Source organism: Vanessa tameamea, chromosome 10 (genome assembly GCF_037043105.1).
Source record: "Vanessa tameamea isolate UH-Manoa-2023 chromosome 10, ilVanTame1 primary haplotype, whole genome shotgun sequence".
Classification (NCBI taxonomy): domain Eukaryota; kingdom Metazoa; phylum Arthropoda; class Insecta; order Lepidoptera; family Nymphalidae; genus Vanessa; species Vanessa tameamea.
The window spans coordinates 8,389,141-8,405,894 of record NC_087318.1 but is presented as its reverse complement, the minus strand read 5'-3'; the positions used below and the strand labels follow the sequence as shown (position 1 = coordinate 8,405,894).

General features: G+C 32.7%; 1 protein-coding gene across 1 annotated transcript; it reads right to left on the bottom strand.

The window, feature by feature from the left end:
* Positions 1–5,394: 5,394 nt before the first annotated feature.
* LOC113403910 (acyl-CoA Delta(11) desaturase) lies at positions 5,395–12,006 on the bottom strand. Its single transcript, XM_026644569.2, has 6 exons — positions 11,891–12,006; positions 9,417–9,741; positions 7,784–7,914; positions 7,350–7,555; positions 6,660–6,842; positions 5,395–5,838 (listed from the first exon to the last, which is right to left on the bottom strand). Exons 2-6 carry the CDS (start codon positions 9,739–9,741, stop codon positions 5,595–5,597), a joined length of 1,089 nt encoding a protein of 362 aa, XP_026500354.1. The 5' UTR covers positions 11,891–12,006; the 3' UTR covers positions 5,395–5,594.
* Positions 12,007–16,754: the final 4,748 nt, after the last annotated feature.

Below are 16,754 nucleotides of genomic sequence, written 5' to 3'. Positions count from 1 at the left end.
CAATCAAATCAATCAAAATTTGTAAACTACAGAATGGTTTTCTTAGAAAATTCGGTATGATCCCGACAGTGTATTACGGGTTAGGATAATAAAGCGACAAAAGAATAACTATAAAATATATATAACTATAATTTAGGCAACTAAAAATTTTTTTATTCTTTAATGTGTCGTTATTGAGACTGGGTGTAACGCTATATAAAGTGTATCATTGTATGGAAGACAAGCTGAACCAACCAATGTCGAGTGATTTCGACGCTTTAGGGAGATTGTCGTTACATAGAGTTTACACTGTATATTAATTTTTAGCTAAAGAATATGCTTTGTGATCTTTAAATAAAGTTATTATTTTTAGGGGCCGTTACTGTATTTTTATTTTTTCGATACTCTAACGATACTCGATAATATAATAAAAATGTCGAAATAAGATTTGCTTTACACTAACATATAGCACAAGATATGTTGGATACAGTTTGATGAAGTTAGCTTAGCTAGAACAGAAAGGATGAACGACGTAATGTATTTTCAACCCGAAACTGGTTTAAGCCGCCTAGTTTAACTAATTCATGAGATTATTGTGGTTTTCATTAGTGGGCTCAAAATGGCGTAGGTATGCAAGGTAGGCAAGGTGTTGCGGTGCATCAGGCATGACCTGTAAGGTGAGTGGATAATTTTATGACTTATTTATAAAACTATATTATATTTCAAAGCTAAGTTTCTGCAGTGTTTTATGTCAATGCAACACCGCAACGATTTCATCTGTCTAGCTACGCCACTGGTTTTCATACAATTTTATGCATTATAGTATCTGTCTCTATATATAAATAAATCTGTGGTCTTAGACTAAAAGTTTTATTTAAAAAAAAAGTAATAAAGGATGCATAAGTTCTATCAAACATTATTATATATAATTAATATTGTCACAATGCTTTCATAAAAAGAACTCTGATGTTTTGATACAACTTAAAATATTATAAACGTTAATATAATAAAAGTGTATGTTTAGATTATAAAATAAATAATAAAGTATCCAAAGTTTTAAGATTAAGCAAATTAGAATATAAAGTTTTAAATATGATATACATTAAAAAAACGTTTTTTTTTTTTACTAAATTTGTAGGTGCTTTATTTCCTAGGATAAGTTATCCTGAAGTAATAATTACGGTGTGTTTATGTTTGAAAAAAAATGACAATTATAAAAATAAAGTAAATAGAAAATTTTCTTTTAAAATTATTTCTATACAAAATATTGAGTATGGAATACATCGAATGTAGATATAATTTAACATGCCGACGTACATAATTGGAGAGAAAGTCCTCGGCTCCAATCGCTGTCAAAACTATAGGTAAAATATACAAAAACAAACGGGCCACTTTGTAATCTAAGTGTGCGCGACAGCTACGGTTGACACTCGCAAAATTTAATTCTATTAAACTAGTGCGTGTATTAGTGGTCAAGAGTTGGCCACTATTTGACGCGTTCTCAGCTTTGAAAGTCTATCTAGACATTCAAATAATCTAAGACAAGCAGTTAATTTTATATATATATAAAAATCTTAGGTTTACATGTTTCAGGCGATTTGCTAATAACTCAGCTATATTGTGCGATACTAAGAGTTTGTTATTAATATATCTTTATTTATAATACAACACAATTACACTTAACTACTTATTTACACTTTAATTTTACTTCCAAAACTCCGATAATAGTAATTCATCGACGTTCCAAACGCCATTTTTTGGCAAATCCATAGTGAATGTTATTTTTAGAGAATGTCATTAAAATGATTACTATCATTTTTATGACAAAAAAGATGGGCAAAAACTTAAGTTTAATTTAATAACAACAAACATTTAAGTTTAACAATAACAACAAAAATTTAACTAACAAAGTTTTAAGTATATAGATTGGTAAATAGATAAGTTGAGGAAAGGAATGGTGCTTGTTTATATCTAATTTCATTGGTTTCAAAATAACATGGAATAAAATCCTTATTTTACGGGTATGTAATCTGGACGAGTAGATACTTTTACTATACTAGAACTTTTTTGTTAGAATTGCACGCGGTAATGCGCTGACTGACGATAACGCGCGCTCTGCGAGGTTGCTACACGAGTTTGTTTTCGTCTACCTCCATTACAATTTTATTGTCTTTATTACTTTATAATTTATTCAATCTCTTGGCACAAATAAAAGCCAGAATAAAAAAAAAAATCAATATGCTGCGAAAATCACCAATTATTACAATTGGGCATTACAATCTTTGTCTTATATCCAGGAGTAAGTTATTATTTAGTAAAATAAGTAATTGTTCCAATTTACATTCGATATTTGTGTTCTTTCTTTTTTAATTGTTATACAGGACTTGCTGGTGCCTGCGGCTTTTGAATAGAATTAATAATGTTTTAATTAATTTGAAATTACGTTCAAGTTGAATATATTTACAGATTAACTTAATATAATATGTTAATTTAAGACTTCTTTGTACTTCTTTTTTTTATGTCATAGGTTGGTGTTCGAGCATATGGGCCAACTGATGGTAAGTGGTCACCACTGCTCATAGACAGTGGCGCTGTAAGAAATATTAACCATTTCTTATATCGCCAATGCGCCACCAACCTTGGGAACTAAGATGTTGTCCCTTTTGGCTGTAGTTATACTCGCTCATTCACTCTTCGAACCGGATCACAACAATATTGTGTACTGTTGTTTAGCGGTAGAATATCTGATGAGTGGGTGGTACCTACCCAGACGGGCTTGCACAAAGTCCTACCACCAAGTATACCACATTGGTATGTATTTCACCTCTTAGGGTAGAATATCCAGAAACGCTTATATAAACGCTTGTAGGGGTACTGGTCCCTAGCTTACTTGTTGTTACTATTCGTAGATATTTCTTGAGTAAAAGAACACTTTCTTGCTGGTCGGATCGGAATGATTTTATTTCAAAAATGTGTCGATATATATACAAAAACTAGGAATAATATTATCCAATGAAATAATTACAGTGCATATTCCTAAATTCTTTCGTCCAAAGAAAACGCTTACTTTTCTACCAATAGAAAGTTACACAATTTACAATGATAAAAATTATGATTCAGCCAATTAAAAGTTATACATTACAATTGAAAATATTTTGGAAATTAAACTACGAATTAAATGTTCGATTTTTCGACCAATGACGACGTCGCAATTTCGTATGTTCATTTCGTGTGTTGACACGAAAATCCGATAGAGCGCGCTGGGTAAGCGCCGTATGCGCTTGCCGATTTTCGCGTAGTATAAATAGCTCCCGAATTTGGTTTTTAATTTAGTCGGAGCGCGTCTCTGGACGTCGACGCATGTATGAACAATAATGTAGAATGCAATTCCTACACGCTTATATAACGCTTACATATCTATTCTTTTTTAATCAGTAGCTCAAACATAAAGTTTCATGCTTGAAAATTAACGGACTTCCAGACTAACCTATATACGAAATGTCAACCTCTATTTCACCCCCTTAGGGATATATTTTTCAAAATCCTACCGATTTTGATCGATCCTACTCACCAAATTTCATGGCCCTAACTTTAATAGTTTACGCTCGGCGATGATGAATGAGTCAGTCAGTACATGTTTTCTTGTAAGTATAGATTTGTGGAAAAAATATTTTGAAATAACCGTCTTCCGTCTCGCATTTTTAAATTTGGAACTATAATTCTTGTTTTAATATTGATAAATAACCAATTTTTAGTCGTTTTTATAAATCAGATGAAAAAATGATATTTTAATCGATACTTTAATTGAAATAAATTTTGAAAATTCAATTTTGACTTGTTTTAAAAAAAGTCCAAAAAACATAATAACTCCAAAAGTGGTGCACTTTTGCATGTTGCATATGGGAGTTAAAATTATCGCAAATATCCACCCAATTACCTCCTAAAGAGAATACGTCGCATTATCAATAACCCTGTATTAATGCTGTCATACTGCCCGTATCTTTGGTGTATTTTTAAATTGTATTTTTTATTTTAGTTTATGTAATGTTACGTTTTTATTACCAGACAGCATCATAATAATATATAATGCTTGACTAGATTCGACTGCCACTTGATGGTAAGTGGTCACCATTGTCGATAGACGTTGGAACAGTAAGAAATATTAACCATCCCCTAGATCACCATCACATATATGCGCAACCAACCTTGGGTAATACGTTGTTATGGGTCTTGTGTCCTTAATTACACAGTCTCACAACAGTTACTAGAATATAACGTTAATAAATATCACTGCTTGGTGATAGACCATTTCGAGTCGAACATTAAGAGACGAGATGAACATCAGGAGGATCGTTGAATAAAGTTAGAAATTATTTTATTTTATTTAAAGTTATATGATTACTTGCAATGTAATATACGACGTATTGAAATGTTACATTTCACCAGTCTGTAAATTGTATGCGTAATTTGCAACCTAAATTGCATAATTCTCGCCATTTTTGCATAATTACATAGGTAATATGTCATAAAAATATATGTGACGGTGGAATCATTATACCCTACTATTTTTAATTCTAAAAAATTCAAGATGCAATGCTGCATCTTGCAATTATATATTCAAAAGCAATTATGTGTAATTAAAAATAATAGTCGTGAATAACGCCAATATGTTTTGTAATGATTATTGTGTAACATGAACTTTCGCGTTATAAAATCTTCTATAAATATTAATAAGTAAATTTTGAATGCGCAACCAATACTTACATTGAGTCAATTTGATCTCTCACTATATAAAATATGGAATAATTTTTTGTTGGCATTTAAACAATGTTTAGACTGAAAGAAAGGTAAAATGGCGTCATTTAACAAAATAGAACTAGCCATTGTTCATTGTATTTATTACATTGTATATATACGTTTTTCAAAATTTAAACAATACATTCATTATTTTGTTGTTGATTCAGACTATAAAAACTATGTATTTTATATTTGGGTTAATTTTAACCATTCATTCAAAGTCAGCATTTTGTACATAAACTTATTACGAACATAACAGATTAATGATACAAAAAATCAAATTTTCTGAATGTAACAAGATATATATACACTTAAATATTTTCATTGGCATATTAGCTGGGTCCAAGTAATTGTAGACCAACACAGGCGGCCAGCCGTTGGCCTAAAAATAATGTTACTTACATTATTTTTAGGCCAACGGCTAGGCTAGGTTGAAGAAGATAAATAAATAAAGAAAATATATACCCTACCAAATATACATAACAATAATTCTTTATTCAATAATGTATTAGATACAAAATAAGTTAAACATTTTTTATAGCAAAATTTTAGTACAAAATAAGTTAAACTTAAATATTATGAGGAAAGAAAGTAATAAAAGCGTCCATGTGCTTATCCCAATAAGTAATAATGACGTGTATTTGTGATTAAATTTCTTTTTAAATTCATCCATTACAGTGGGACAAAATATCGTCAGGAAAATCCGAAACAAACATAATTATATAATTTATACCGTACCTATCGTGGTGTAATCTTAAATATTATCAGCCCTAGGATTCGGAGCATCACATTTTAAGGTTCCATGACTTAAATTATAATCAATGATTATGTTCTTTAGGACCTCGACTATTTATTACAGTTTTTATAAATAATGGCGATGCTCTCTTCAAGTCGTACGCCCAACCAATTGATGCGAAACAGTCGATATAAAATGTCGTCAAGTTCAAAAAGTAGGCGAGCTCTGCCGCTTTGTAATCCCATGGGAAACTGTGATGATAATTGTGCCACCCTTCGCCCATCGCTACTAATGACACTTTCCAATTTTCCGTTGGCATTATTTTGCTGTAATACAATCAAAGAGGTGAATAAGTAACTGAATTTATAACAATTGAATAATTTGATTTATAGTATTTCCATGTCAAGATTATTGTGATAAATTATTTGAAGCAAAGTAGCAGATTGGAGAAGAGGAGAGAAAACTATCAAGGAGAGGTACATAGCTTGTGATTGTCATATTTTTCAGATATGAAAAGACATGAATTTGGATCTCGAAAAAAAAATCTATTCATATTTCAATGATCTCAAGATCGTTAAAAATAATTAAAAATTGACAAAACAATGATGATCAACATTTTGGTATTGGCTTATTTATGTCGGGTTTAATTATCGTTGTCGGTTAAAACCGGAATATGTTCGGCTTTTTTACGGCAGTGTCCGGGCTAATTTTTATGTGTCTGGTTTCTGCGGATTTTATTAGGCCTTTCTCATTGACAAAAGGTCTAATAAAATCGGTATATAACTGAGTGTAATGCGTCACTTGCGATGTAAGCGAGGATACGTCGAATATTATTCAAGTGATGTGAGATTTAAAAACGTACTTCCGTTTCTTATACTTTATATTCTATTAAATTTTCGTTTTTAAAGCCTGACAACATTCAAAGAATAATTTCGTGCTTTTGCCCAAAGGTTAAAAAAATAATTAAATATTGAAAAGTGAACAGCTGGTGTTATAACAAAACATTAATTTAATTTTTGTTTATAAGATAATGAATATTTAAAATAGTATAACTATTCTTTTAAATATTTTTTACTCTTAGATATTATTAGCTACATATAAGGTTATTATTTGATAATATGATAAATAAGTAATATACTGTACTCACACATCGTATGGCTTATTTCCCCATAAATGGGCAAAACTATTAACCGACCATGTAAAATGTAAGCTAAGCAAATATCGTAACAATGTGTTTCCCACGGCTAGTTTTATCGTTTCGCCCCAAAGAAATACTGGTATGAGGGTTGGCAGTATAAAACATAATAGATATTTCAAAACGTTGAAGTATCTGAAACAAAATATTTTAAATGATATATATATATTTTTAAAGAACATATCAAAATAAACAATATACTTAAGATTAAAATTAAAAAAACTTGCAAAATGGAACAAATTTAAATTTTGTTCTTTGCTGATAAAAAAAAAAGATGAACCTATGCTATTAATATACTATTTACCTCTTTTAGTCTAAAACCCAGATTTGAGTCACTAAAGGTTATTGATTTTCTCTGTCGAGATTTTTTTTATAATGTAACATTCTTGTGCCTTGAAAGGTACTTAAAGCCGATGGCCCCACACTTAACCTCTTTTTCCTTCCTGACTACAACAGGACCAGGCTACTTCCCATTGGATTAAAAAAGTAATGTGTATATTACGGGTATCGTTTTTTATAATTATGTTAGCTAAAAGTATTACTGCACTATTTATATTATTCATTGCCAAATAGAAATAATAATAACACAAATATCTTATTAAATAATAATATTATCGGATACGGTAAAAGTTTACAACTTACTTTGTATGAAATTTGATTAATGGATCGTTCAGAATGTCACTCATGTAAATTTTGTTGCCTTCTCTGATCACATGTGGATGCTTTTTCATCATAAGCCATCCCATGTGTGCGAAGAAGAACCCTCTGTTGGCGTCGTGTGGATCCGCAGATGTCTCTGACATTTTGTGATGTAGACGGTGATCCCGCACCCAATTGGGAATATTGTTCTGTTTGGAATTACTATTTTGATTATCAATCACTTTATCAAAAAAAGTAATATTGTTGTATGGGACACTGAGTTTAGGAGTGAGATTATTAAACAAATATATTAAAAAACATGTTTAATGTTCATCGATAAGTGGAATAGTGAAAAAACTTCTCCTTAACGGGAAATAAGGTCTTAGCCCAGCAATGGGATATTTAGAGTTACATTAAGTAATAAAAATCAAATATACCTGTCCAGCGTGTGAAAAACATATCATCATTATAATTTGCAGAGGAATTTTAGCTTTAAATGACCGGTGCGTCCAGTATCGATGCACACCTGCAGTTACACCGAAGCCGCTAACACCTCCGCAAAATAATGCTAAAGAAAATTAACCAAATCATTTAAAAACGAATACCAAAATTAAACTGTTGTATATTATATATGTCTCAGATCTTAGAATTGAACAGTAATGTGGCTGCACATTTAATGAAATAATTTTATTTCATGATATGGTCTGGCCAGGGTCGGATTTAGGGGAGGGCAACCGTTTCCGGCAACGCATCTGCAAACCCTCCGGTGTTGCAGATGTCCATGGGCGGTGATAGTTACTTTCCATCAGGTGAGCCTCCTGCTCGTTTGCCACCTATCACATAAAAAAAACCGGGGCAATTGCCCTGGGGCCTCCGCATGAGAGGGTTCCCCACAACAGAGATTGCGACGAGTTAACAAATATCTAGATATAGTCAAATTATAATAATGTTACTAATAACTGTTTTACAAGTTACCGATACAAATAAATAAATTGTAGCTCACTGATTGAAATTAAAATATTCTAATTAATTCATATATAATTATTATTATTATAATTATTAACTCCACGCCTCTGTTGGTATAGGGCCACCAGACCTTTAAATCCAACTCAGGGTTTGGCTAGATTAGTAAATAATCAGCGTTGTTAGTGATCATATCGTAAAATAATGACATTATCCACCGGAAAAGTTATAACTGGCCATGGAATGAAATACAACCATTTCATGATATGGTCGGCCAAATTATGAAGCAGTCAACGTGAAGAAGTTGAGCACGACATATATATCATTTTTACAGTTTATAATGTTGCAGATACTGAGAGGCATATAAAAGGGAAATATTAAACAAAGTCACAGAGTAATGTAAATCACGAACATTGATAAAATTAATTCGTGTGTATAATTCGGTCTCCTTTTTGTGTATTTTTGTCTATTAAGGCATTATGTTCTCTAAATAAGAAGTGAAATTGAATACCAAAGTACTTTTAGGTAATCGTTTAATTATATAATATAATTTTACCAAGTCCCAATGTTAAAGTCCAATGTCCAAGTCATAATCTGGATTTATTTTATTTTTTGTTATGATTTACATAAAATGCTGTGTAATTGATATGTACGTGTACATTATATGCATACGTGTGTTAAGCGAGTTGTTATTTTGTTTATGTTAAAAATATCCTCAATTAATTTGTACTCGTATTGATTGTGATGTCATCAATTTTACAAAATATAAATCATCATTGCTTCCATGATGATTATCATCATTGATTCCATTATCTATAAAATGTTTTATTCAATTCGAATAGTATACATAGTTTTGATTTGTATTGATATTTAAATTAAATTCAAAAGGAAATGACGATTAAATGACGAAAACGTATTAATTATATTTCAAAAAATGCGCAAAAAGGAGACTATACTATATATAGGATATTTTTTGGATCGCTGATTCTGATTAATATATAAACAATTCAGCAACGAAATTGTGTACATAAGTTCTTTTTGGGTGTATATAAAAATATTATTTTTTATTATTTTAAACTATTAAATAAAAACGTTTTTGAAACTTACAAAACATTAAAGTTTTCCAAAGAGGAGCCCCATCTAAAGTAATCGCATGTAGATTATAAAGGACTACTACAATATGAAATAACGTTATGATCGTAGAACTCGTCCAACGAATAGGGGTTACGAACCCCATACGCTTTTCCCATCGCCTTATTGGTGCCATTAATTTAAATTCATTTTTCGGCAAAGCTTCGTCATAATAATCATTAATTTTGTACGCCATATTTACGTCCATTTTGTCCCGTTGCCTGGCTTGTAGGCTGCATTCAATACTTTCACCATCATCGCAACTTTTCTTCGTCAGAGTAATGATCGAAGACGGCATCATCTAAAAAATAATAAGTTAAAATTAATATTAAGTCGCGATGTTACTGATAATATTTTTACATTAAATATATATATTTTTATTATTGTTTATCGCCTTTATTGACGATATGATTGCTACGAATATATCATATTAGTAAGAAGATGGGTTTTTATCTATGTTTAAATCTCATTGTATTTGATTAGATCTGTAGTAATAAATTCAGCATGTAGTGCAAATTGTGACTAAACATGACTAAAAACTCAATAGCGATAATTATATAATGACATTGTTTCTATACAGTATTTAAGTAAGACAAAGGTAAAATTCGATAATCTTGCTTTTAATATAGGCCTCCCATAGATTCTACCACAAATCTCAGTCTTGCTCTACGTATCCATAGTCAAGTACACTGGATACGTAAAGCAAGAGCTGCTGAAGCTCGCCCTCATCTATTAATTTCTTTTGAATACCACATTTATGTCTTTGGCACTATTTTCATTTTTATTTCATATAGAAGCACTTCTACATTGTAATAAATCTAGCAAGATATACTCGCCCCAAAAATTGTGTAAGAGCATTAAATTTACAAGATCACAGCTAATTTTACTTAAAAAGTTTTATATAATATTCCGTTTACATTTTTTCGATAACTTCCAGTCTTACAAGTTTTATTACAATCTAACGTAACTTACAAACAACACATTACATATATTCATAGTGATTAAATAAATTGGTTACAGAAGGACTGTTACTTTCTTATTCGAGCATTTTTATTACTATCACGTCGTCATGGTGTGTACGGTAGATGTTTTTATATGTGTTTAATTGAATCCGAATATAAATGATCGATATTCAAGAAATGCACGTGTCCGAATTGTAAACCTACCTAATATCCAGATTATATCCAGCTTTATCCAGTTGCTAAACCGCCTACAAAAGTTTAAGATATAAATGGAAATATCTTTTGTTATCCGACGTCCCATCGACGTATTTAAAACAGTATCTGATTTATTAATAATATGAAATATACTACGATGATGTTAAAGTTGTCAAGAAGAAACACGCTCCATTTATTCTGATTCAGTACTTTTCCTCATTTATTAGAATACTGAATATTTTAAAACACATAATATACCATAAATAATCTCAAAATTCCCATCAAAATAACGTAAATATTTTTGTTCCATATTAAAAAACTTTTATTTTGTATGGAATCTAGCGCAATTGAAAAATTGTGAAAGATTCAATTTAGAATATTACAACCCATTTCTGTTGAATTATTAATTGAAATAATACCTACTAACATAAAATATTATTAACTTTCGAAACTTTTTGTGTTTTATTGTAAATTATATGTTCCGTTAATAATTTTTCGATAGCTTCCAATCTTACAAGTTTTATTACGATCAAACGGTATTTAGGAACAGAATATTATATATATGTAGGTAGTCTAGGTGTTAGTAATAGGTTCATTTTTAATACCCTGAGAGTCGTAATTCAACTGGGAAATAATTGTTATTAACATAACATTATTGGCATTATCTAATTCAAAACATTAATTACAGCGCCCTTCTTATTATTCAACACCTAATATAATTAAAGAGCGTGCAAGAAATACTTATACAAAAAAAAATATTAAACTTAAAAATTCTGTAAAATTTACTTCGAAAAGCTTACTTGAATAAAGTATATTTTATATATAAACTGTACCTATCTGTATTTATAACCGTCGGGGGTTATATTAATAACATTTAGAATCATAGCACAGGTGAATCTTAACCGAAGTTGGCATGGTCAAATCCGAACAAGTATCGCAAGTTTCGAAGTGGTTAATTAGATGTTGTAATTTATATTGCACTTGTTGGTGAAGGAAGATGAAGGAAGATGAAATTATCTTTCGATCTTTTTAAGGGTTTAAAGGTTAACTACTTCATTTTCTTTTTCATTATTTTTATATAAAAAACTGTAATAGTTCAGTATTTTTCTATTAAATCTATGCAAATTATCAATAAAAACCGTATCATAACCCGATGAGTAGTTTGGAAAAAAAAATTGGAAAAACAGTAATAGACGTTTTATATTATTGTAAAAAATATATAGTGGTTAGTTATACTAAAGTTACTACTAAACTATATTATGTATTAAAATTTATATTCTCTGTAATACTTACATTATATTGAAACAATATAATATTCACTTATTCTCTATGTTGACACAAATTGCACTTAGCATTTAGGTACGTCCGTTCAGCCGCGCTCGTGCGGATTCTGGTGTATGCTCAAATTGTTCAAAACGGTCACGTTAATTTATAAAAATGTGTTAAGTAATTATTTTATATGAATATTCAAACAGATTTATTTAATCACGTACTAACGATTTTATACTGAACATTTATGTAAAATATATATTTGCACGAACGAAATTTCGGCATTGATTGTAATTACTTTTGTATTTTATCATATTAAATAATTGAAGCTATTTTCTTTGTGGCTCTGTTTTTTCACGAAACTATTTGTATTATGTGCGAATATGACTCATAAATAATTTATAATCTAATCCATAAATATATTTATAGTTATTTAATTTACATCAAAATATAGCTGATTCTAACTTTGTTAGTTAGTCTGAGAACAGTCGCTTTGACAAAACTCCTACCCATAATTAGTTAATTATATTAATTATTAGATATTATATACTGTGTGAATATGACTTCGTTAAGAATTCACACTATCACTAAAAGACGCATCAACGCTAATTTATATAATGATAATATTATAAAGGTATAATATGAAAAATTATAATCTTGATACTTTACTTACTTATACGTAATCGTTGTGATTATAATTTATAGGAGTGAACAAAATTTGAAACAATAAAATTAAATAATACGTGTCACCAATCGCCAATGATGACTACAATATCGTACTTTCAAAACGTCTGACAAGAGTTTTTAAATATAATATTATGTTTATTAATATTATATTATTAAGTAGGGCTGAATGAAAGAAATGTTAATTAACAGCCTTAAATTTTTTACCGTCAATTTCTTACTACTCAAGCGTTTCATCTTAAGGAAGAGCTTCAAAATGTCTGTTCAAAATATCTATTTATAATGGACTCCATTACATTCAAGTTTGTTCACGATGTTTTTACCGCAAAATACATGCTTACACATGAGTACAAGTTTTTATTTAACTTGTAATGTAAGTACATTTGTACGGTTGAAATCTTGCAACTCAATTTAGAAGCAGATATCTTTAAACGATTCAGCTATAATTTTGTATACACGTTCAGTTTGGAAGACAATGCATGGTAAACTATGTAACGTCATTCTAAATGCTGCATGGAAGAACATCAATGGTGGATAATTTTATTTCATTCATTCCTACAATATGGGTATCAAATGAAAGAGCTTGCTGAGAATAAGTCAAATAATAAAGTGACGTTACTGTAAACCAATATGGCGGAGTAAGTTTTTAGTTGCCTATAATATGCATATCAAATGAAAGGACTTACTGAGAATACGAAAGTGAGTTTAATTACTAAAAAGAAAAAAATAACCTTCTACACAAAAACTTTTACTGTTAACTTATAACGTCATTTCGCATTCGGCATATTTGACACAATTTGTATGATATAAAAGCTTTTTGTGAGATTTACTCGTGTAGATAAACGCCGATGTGGTACTTCAGGGTAGAGAACTGTTCATTCCGTATTCTGCGGTCCCCATCGGTGGCAAGTCCCAGTCCTGGTTTGGTTAAGAATATTGGCCAAGACTGGGCTAACGCATCGGCGTCTCGTGATGTAAATACCAGCGCATTCAGAAAGAAATATAACTCTGCCTCTAGGTCCTTCAAAAACGTGATTGCTAAGGCGAAGACGGAGTACATTGGCAGAATTGGCGAGAGGCTGTTGCGCCTCCCTTCAGGAACACGTGCGTTCTGATCTCTCGCTAAGGCTGTCTTAGGGAATTTCTGTCAGCCCTCTTTTCCATCTTTGCACAGGGACGGTGAGTCATTGGCCCATACCGCGAAGGAGAAAGCTGATCTTTTAGGTTCTCTCTTCGCGGCGAACTCGACTCTGGATGACCGCGGAAAGTCACCACCAACAATCCCGCGGTGTGATACCACGATGCCGGAGGTTAAATTCCGGCAAAGTGCAGTTCGTAAAGCACTTCTTTCCTTGAATATTCATAAGTCGAGTGGACCCGATGTCATCCCTCCAATCGTGCTACGGACTTGTTGCCTCCGAGCTGGCGCCGGTCTTAACGCGTCTTTTCCGGCAATCCTATGCATTCGGCGTCGTCGATCGGCCGGCGTCGTTCCAGGAGGGAAGACTGCTTTGGTGCATCCGATCCCTAAAAAGGGCAACCGCTCAGACCCGTCCAATTATAGGCCTATAGCCATCACCTCCTTGTTCTCCAAGGTAATGGAGTCCATTATAAACTGCCAGCTCCTGCGGTACCTAGAGGAGTACCAGCTGATTAGCGACCGCCAGTACGGTTTCCGTCGGGGTCGCTCAGCCGGTGATCTTTTAGTTTACCTTACTCATAGATGGACGGAAGCAGTTGAGAGCAAGGGGGAGGCATTAGCAGCCAGTCTGGACATAGCGAAGGCCTTCGATCGCGTGTGGCACAAAGCGCTTCTTTCGAAGCTTCCTTCCTATGGGCTTCCCGGGAAATTATGCAATTGGATTACCAGTTTTTCGGCAGAACGGAGCATCAAGGTCGTCGTCGACGGAGCATGCTCCGACTTGAAATTCGTCAATGCTGGTGTTCCACAAGGCTGCGTTTTATCACCCACTCTATTTCTTCTGCATATCAATGACTTGTTGCAAATCAGTAACATTCACTGCTATGCAGACGACAGCACCGTAGACACCTCATACACCGGCCGTGCTAATATTTCTCGGGAAAACGTCGAAGAAAACCGGAACAAACTTGTGTCTGAAATCTAGTCTTCGTTAAACAAAGTCTCGAACTTGGGCCGGCTACATCTAGTCCATTTCAACCCCAAAAAGACGCAAGTATGCGCGTTAACTGCTAAAAAAACACCATTTGTCGTATCTCCACGTTTTGAGAACATTCCGTTAGCCGCCACAGCTAGTATCGGAAGACTTGGCGTCGATATTTAGAGCCTCGTTCAGTTCCGCGGTCAATTGGAAAGCAAAGCCAAATTGGCATCAAAAAAGCTCGGTGTGCTCAGCAAGGCAAGACATTATTTCACGTCGCCCCATCGTCTAAGACTCTACAAGGCGCAAATTCGGCCTTACCTCTGGGCGGGTGCACCACAGTACCAGCTCCTTCCATTTGACCGTATCCAAAGTAGAGCGGCTCGAATTATCGACGATCAAGCCCATTCCGATCTGCTTGACCTTTTGGCTTTACGTAGAGATGTTGGATCGCTACAGAATCAGATCTTCTACAGAATTTTTCACGAGGAATGTTCCGAGGAATTGTTCGGATTAATCCCGGCTGCTGAATTTCACCTTCGGACATCTCGTCAAAATTCAAAATATCACTCGCACCAGCTAGATGTCGGAAAATCCACAACAGCGCGATTTTTAAAACATTTTCTGCCTCGCACAACCATTCTGTGGAACCAGCTTTCGCCGGCGGTTTTTCCGAACCGATACGACTTGGGAACATTCAAGAAAAGAGCGTACTCCTTCCTGAAAGGCCGGCAACGCACCTGCAAGCCTCCAGTGTTGCAGATGTCCATGGGCGGTGGTAGTCACTTTCCATCAGGTGAGCCTCCAGCTCGTTTGTCACCTCTAACATAAAAAAAAAATAAACAAGTAAAGTAAATAGTTTGATGTGAATAATTTTATTTATTAAAATTTTCAAACTAAGTAAATACGAGTATTTATATCTCGTGACAATTGTACTTTTACCGACCGATATTTAATATCCAAAATTCATAATATTTTTTTTATTCCTTTCTCTTTTGTCATATCTGTGTTCCGTAATCTATGTTGGCCTATCAGCTGTACTATTCCTTCTAATGTAAATCTAGTAACGAGTAGGTGTAATGGCAATTCAAGATGTATGTCGTTTTATGATCCACTACGCGAACATTGTCTGAATTTATTAAGAATAAGATTAAATCGCTGCTGTCAACAATCATTAGTTCCTCTCCGTCGCTCGAATTCGACTGAATAAGTTGTGGTTAATTGACCATTACTTAGAGCACAAAATCCTATTTCTGAACAGCACGTCTAGTATTATAATATATACGTAGTATTACATATCAGCCAATGCAATAGAATCATAGATTCAGCGACTGGAGAACATTACATCAATTTGACTGAAAACAGTTATGCAATGAGACAAGAGGGAAGTTGGAAGAAGAGCTATTCTGCAACCGGATGAGATCCTGCGACTCCAAGACTCCATTCTGCGACCAGACGAGATAGCGTTAACGGTGAAAGTGAGTTACAGACTGGAGATTACTCTCTTTAGCTTTAGCGATTTAGCTAAATTTGTTGAAACATTAAAAAGATTTGACCATCATTGGCAAGGGTCGAGGCGCCTAATAAAATGCGGTGCCTGGCTTTTCGGACCCCATGCACTCTTGATCAAAGCTGGCCTATGTAAAACGAAATAAATCCGTCATAGTACTTCAAATACTCGCTTTTGTTGATTCACTATAATGCTCTCTACGCTCCATCTGATTTTTGTTTTTTTTTTAATCTGAGCGCTCTCAATACTTTGTAACATACAAGTAGCACATCAAAATAACATAAATAAAATTATAAATAAGAAGAAACAACGACACGGACAGGACGTCTGTGGAGCTTCAATAAAACCATTAAAAAGTATTGTACTGTGTAACAAAAGTAATTTTCCTAATGAGTCTTTATTTTTAAGCATATTATACGTTTGTATGAATAGTTGACGATACCTTTTAATTGATTAAATTATTCACTATTGTTTTTTGTAGCAATGTGACTAGACAATAAAGTAAAATAAAATACCCTATACCTATCTACAATTTTAATTTTTAATTTACATATTGTTTTCCTAAATTCAAGTC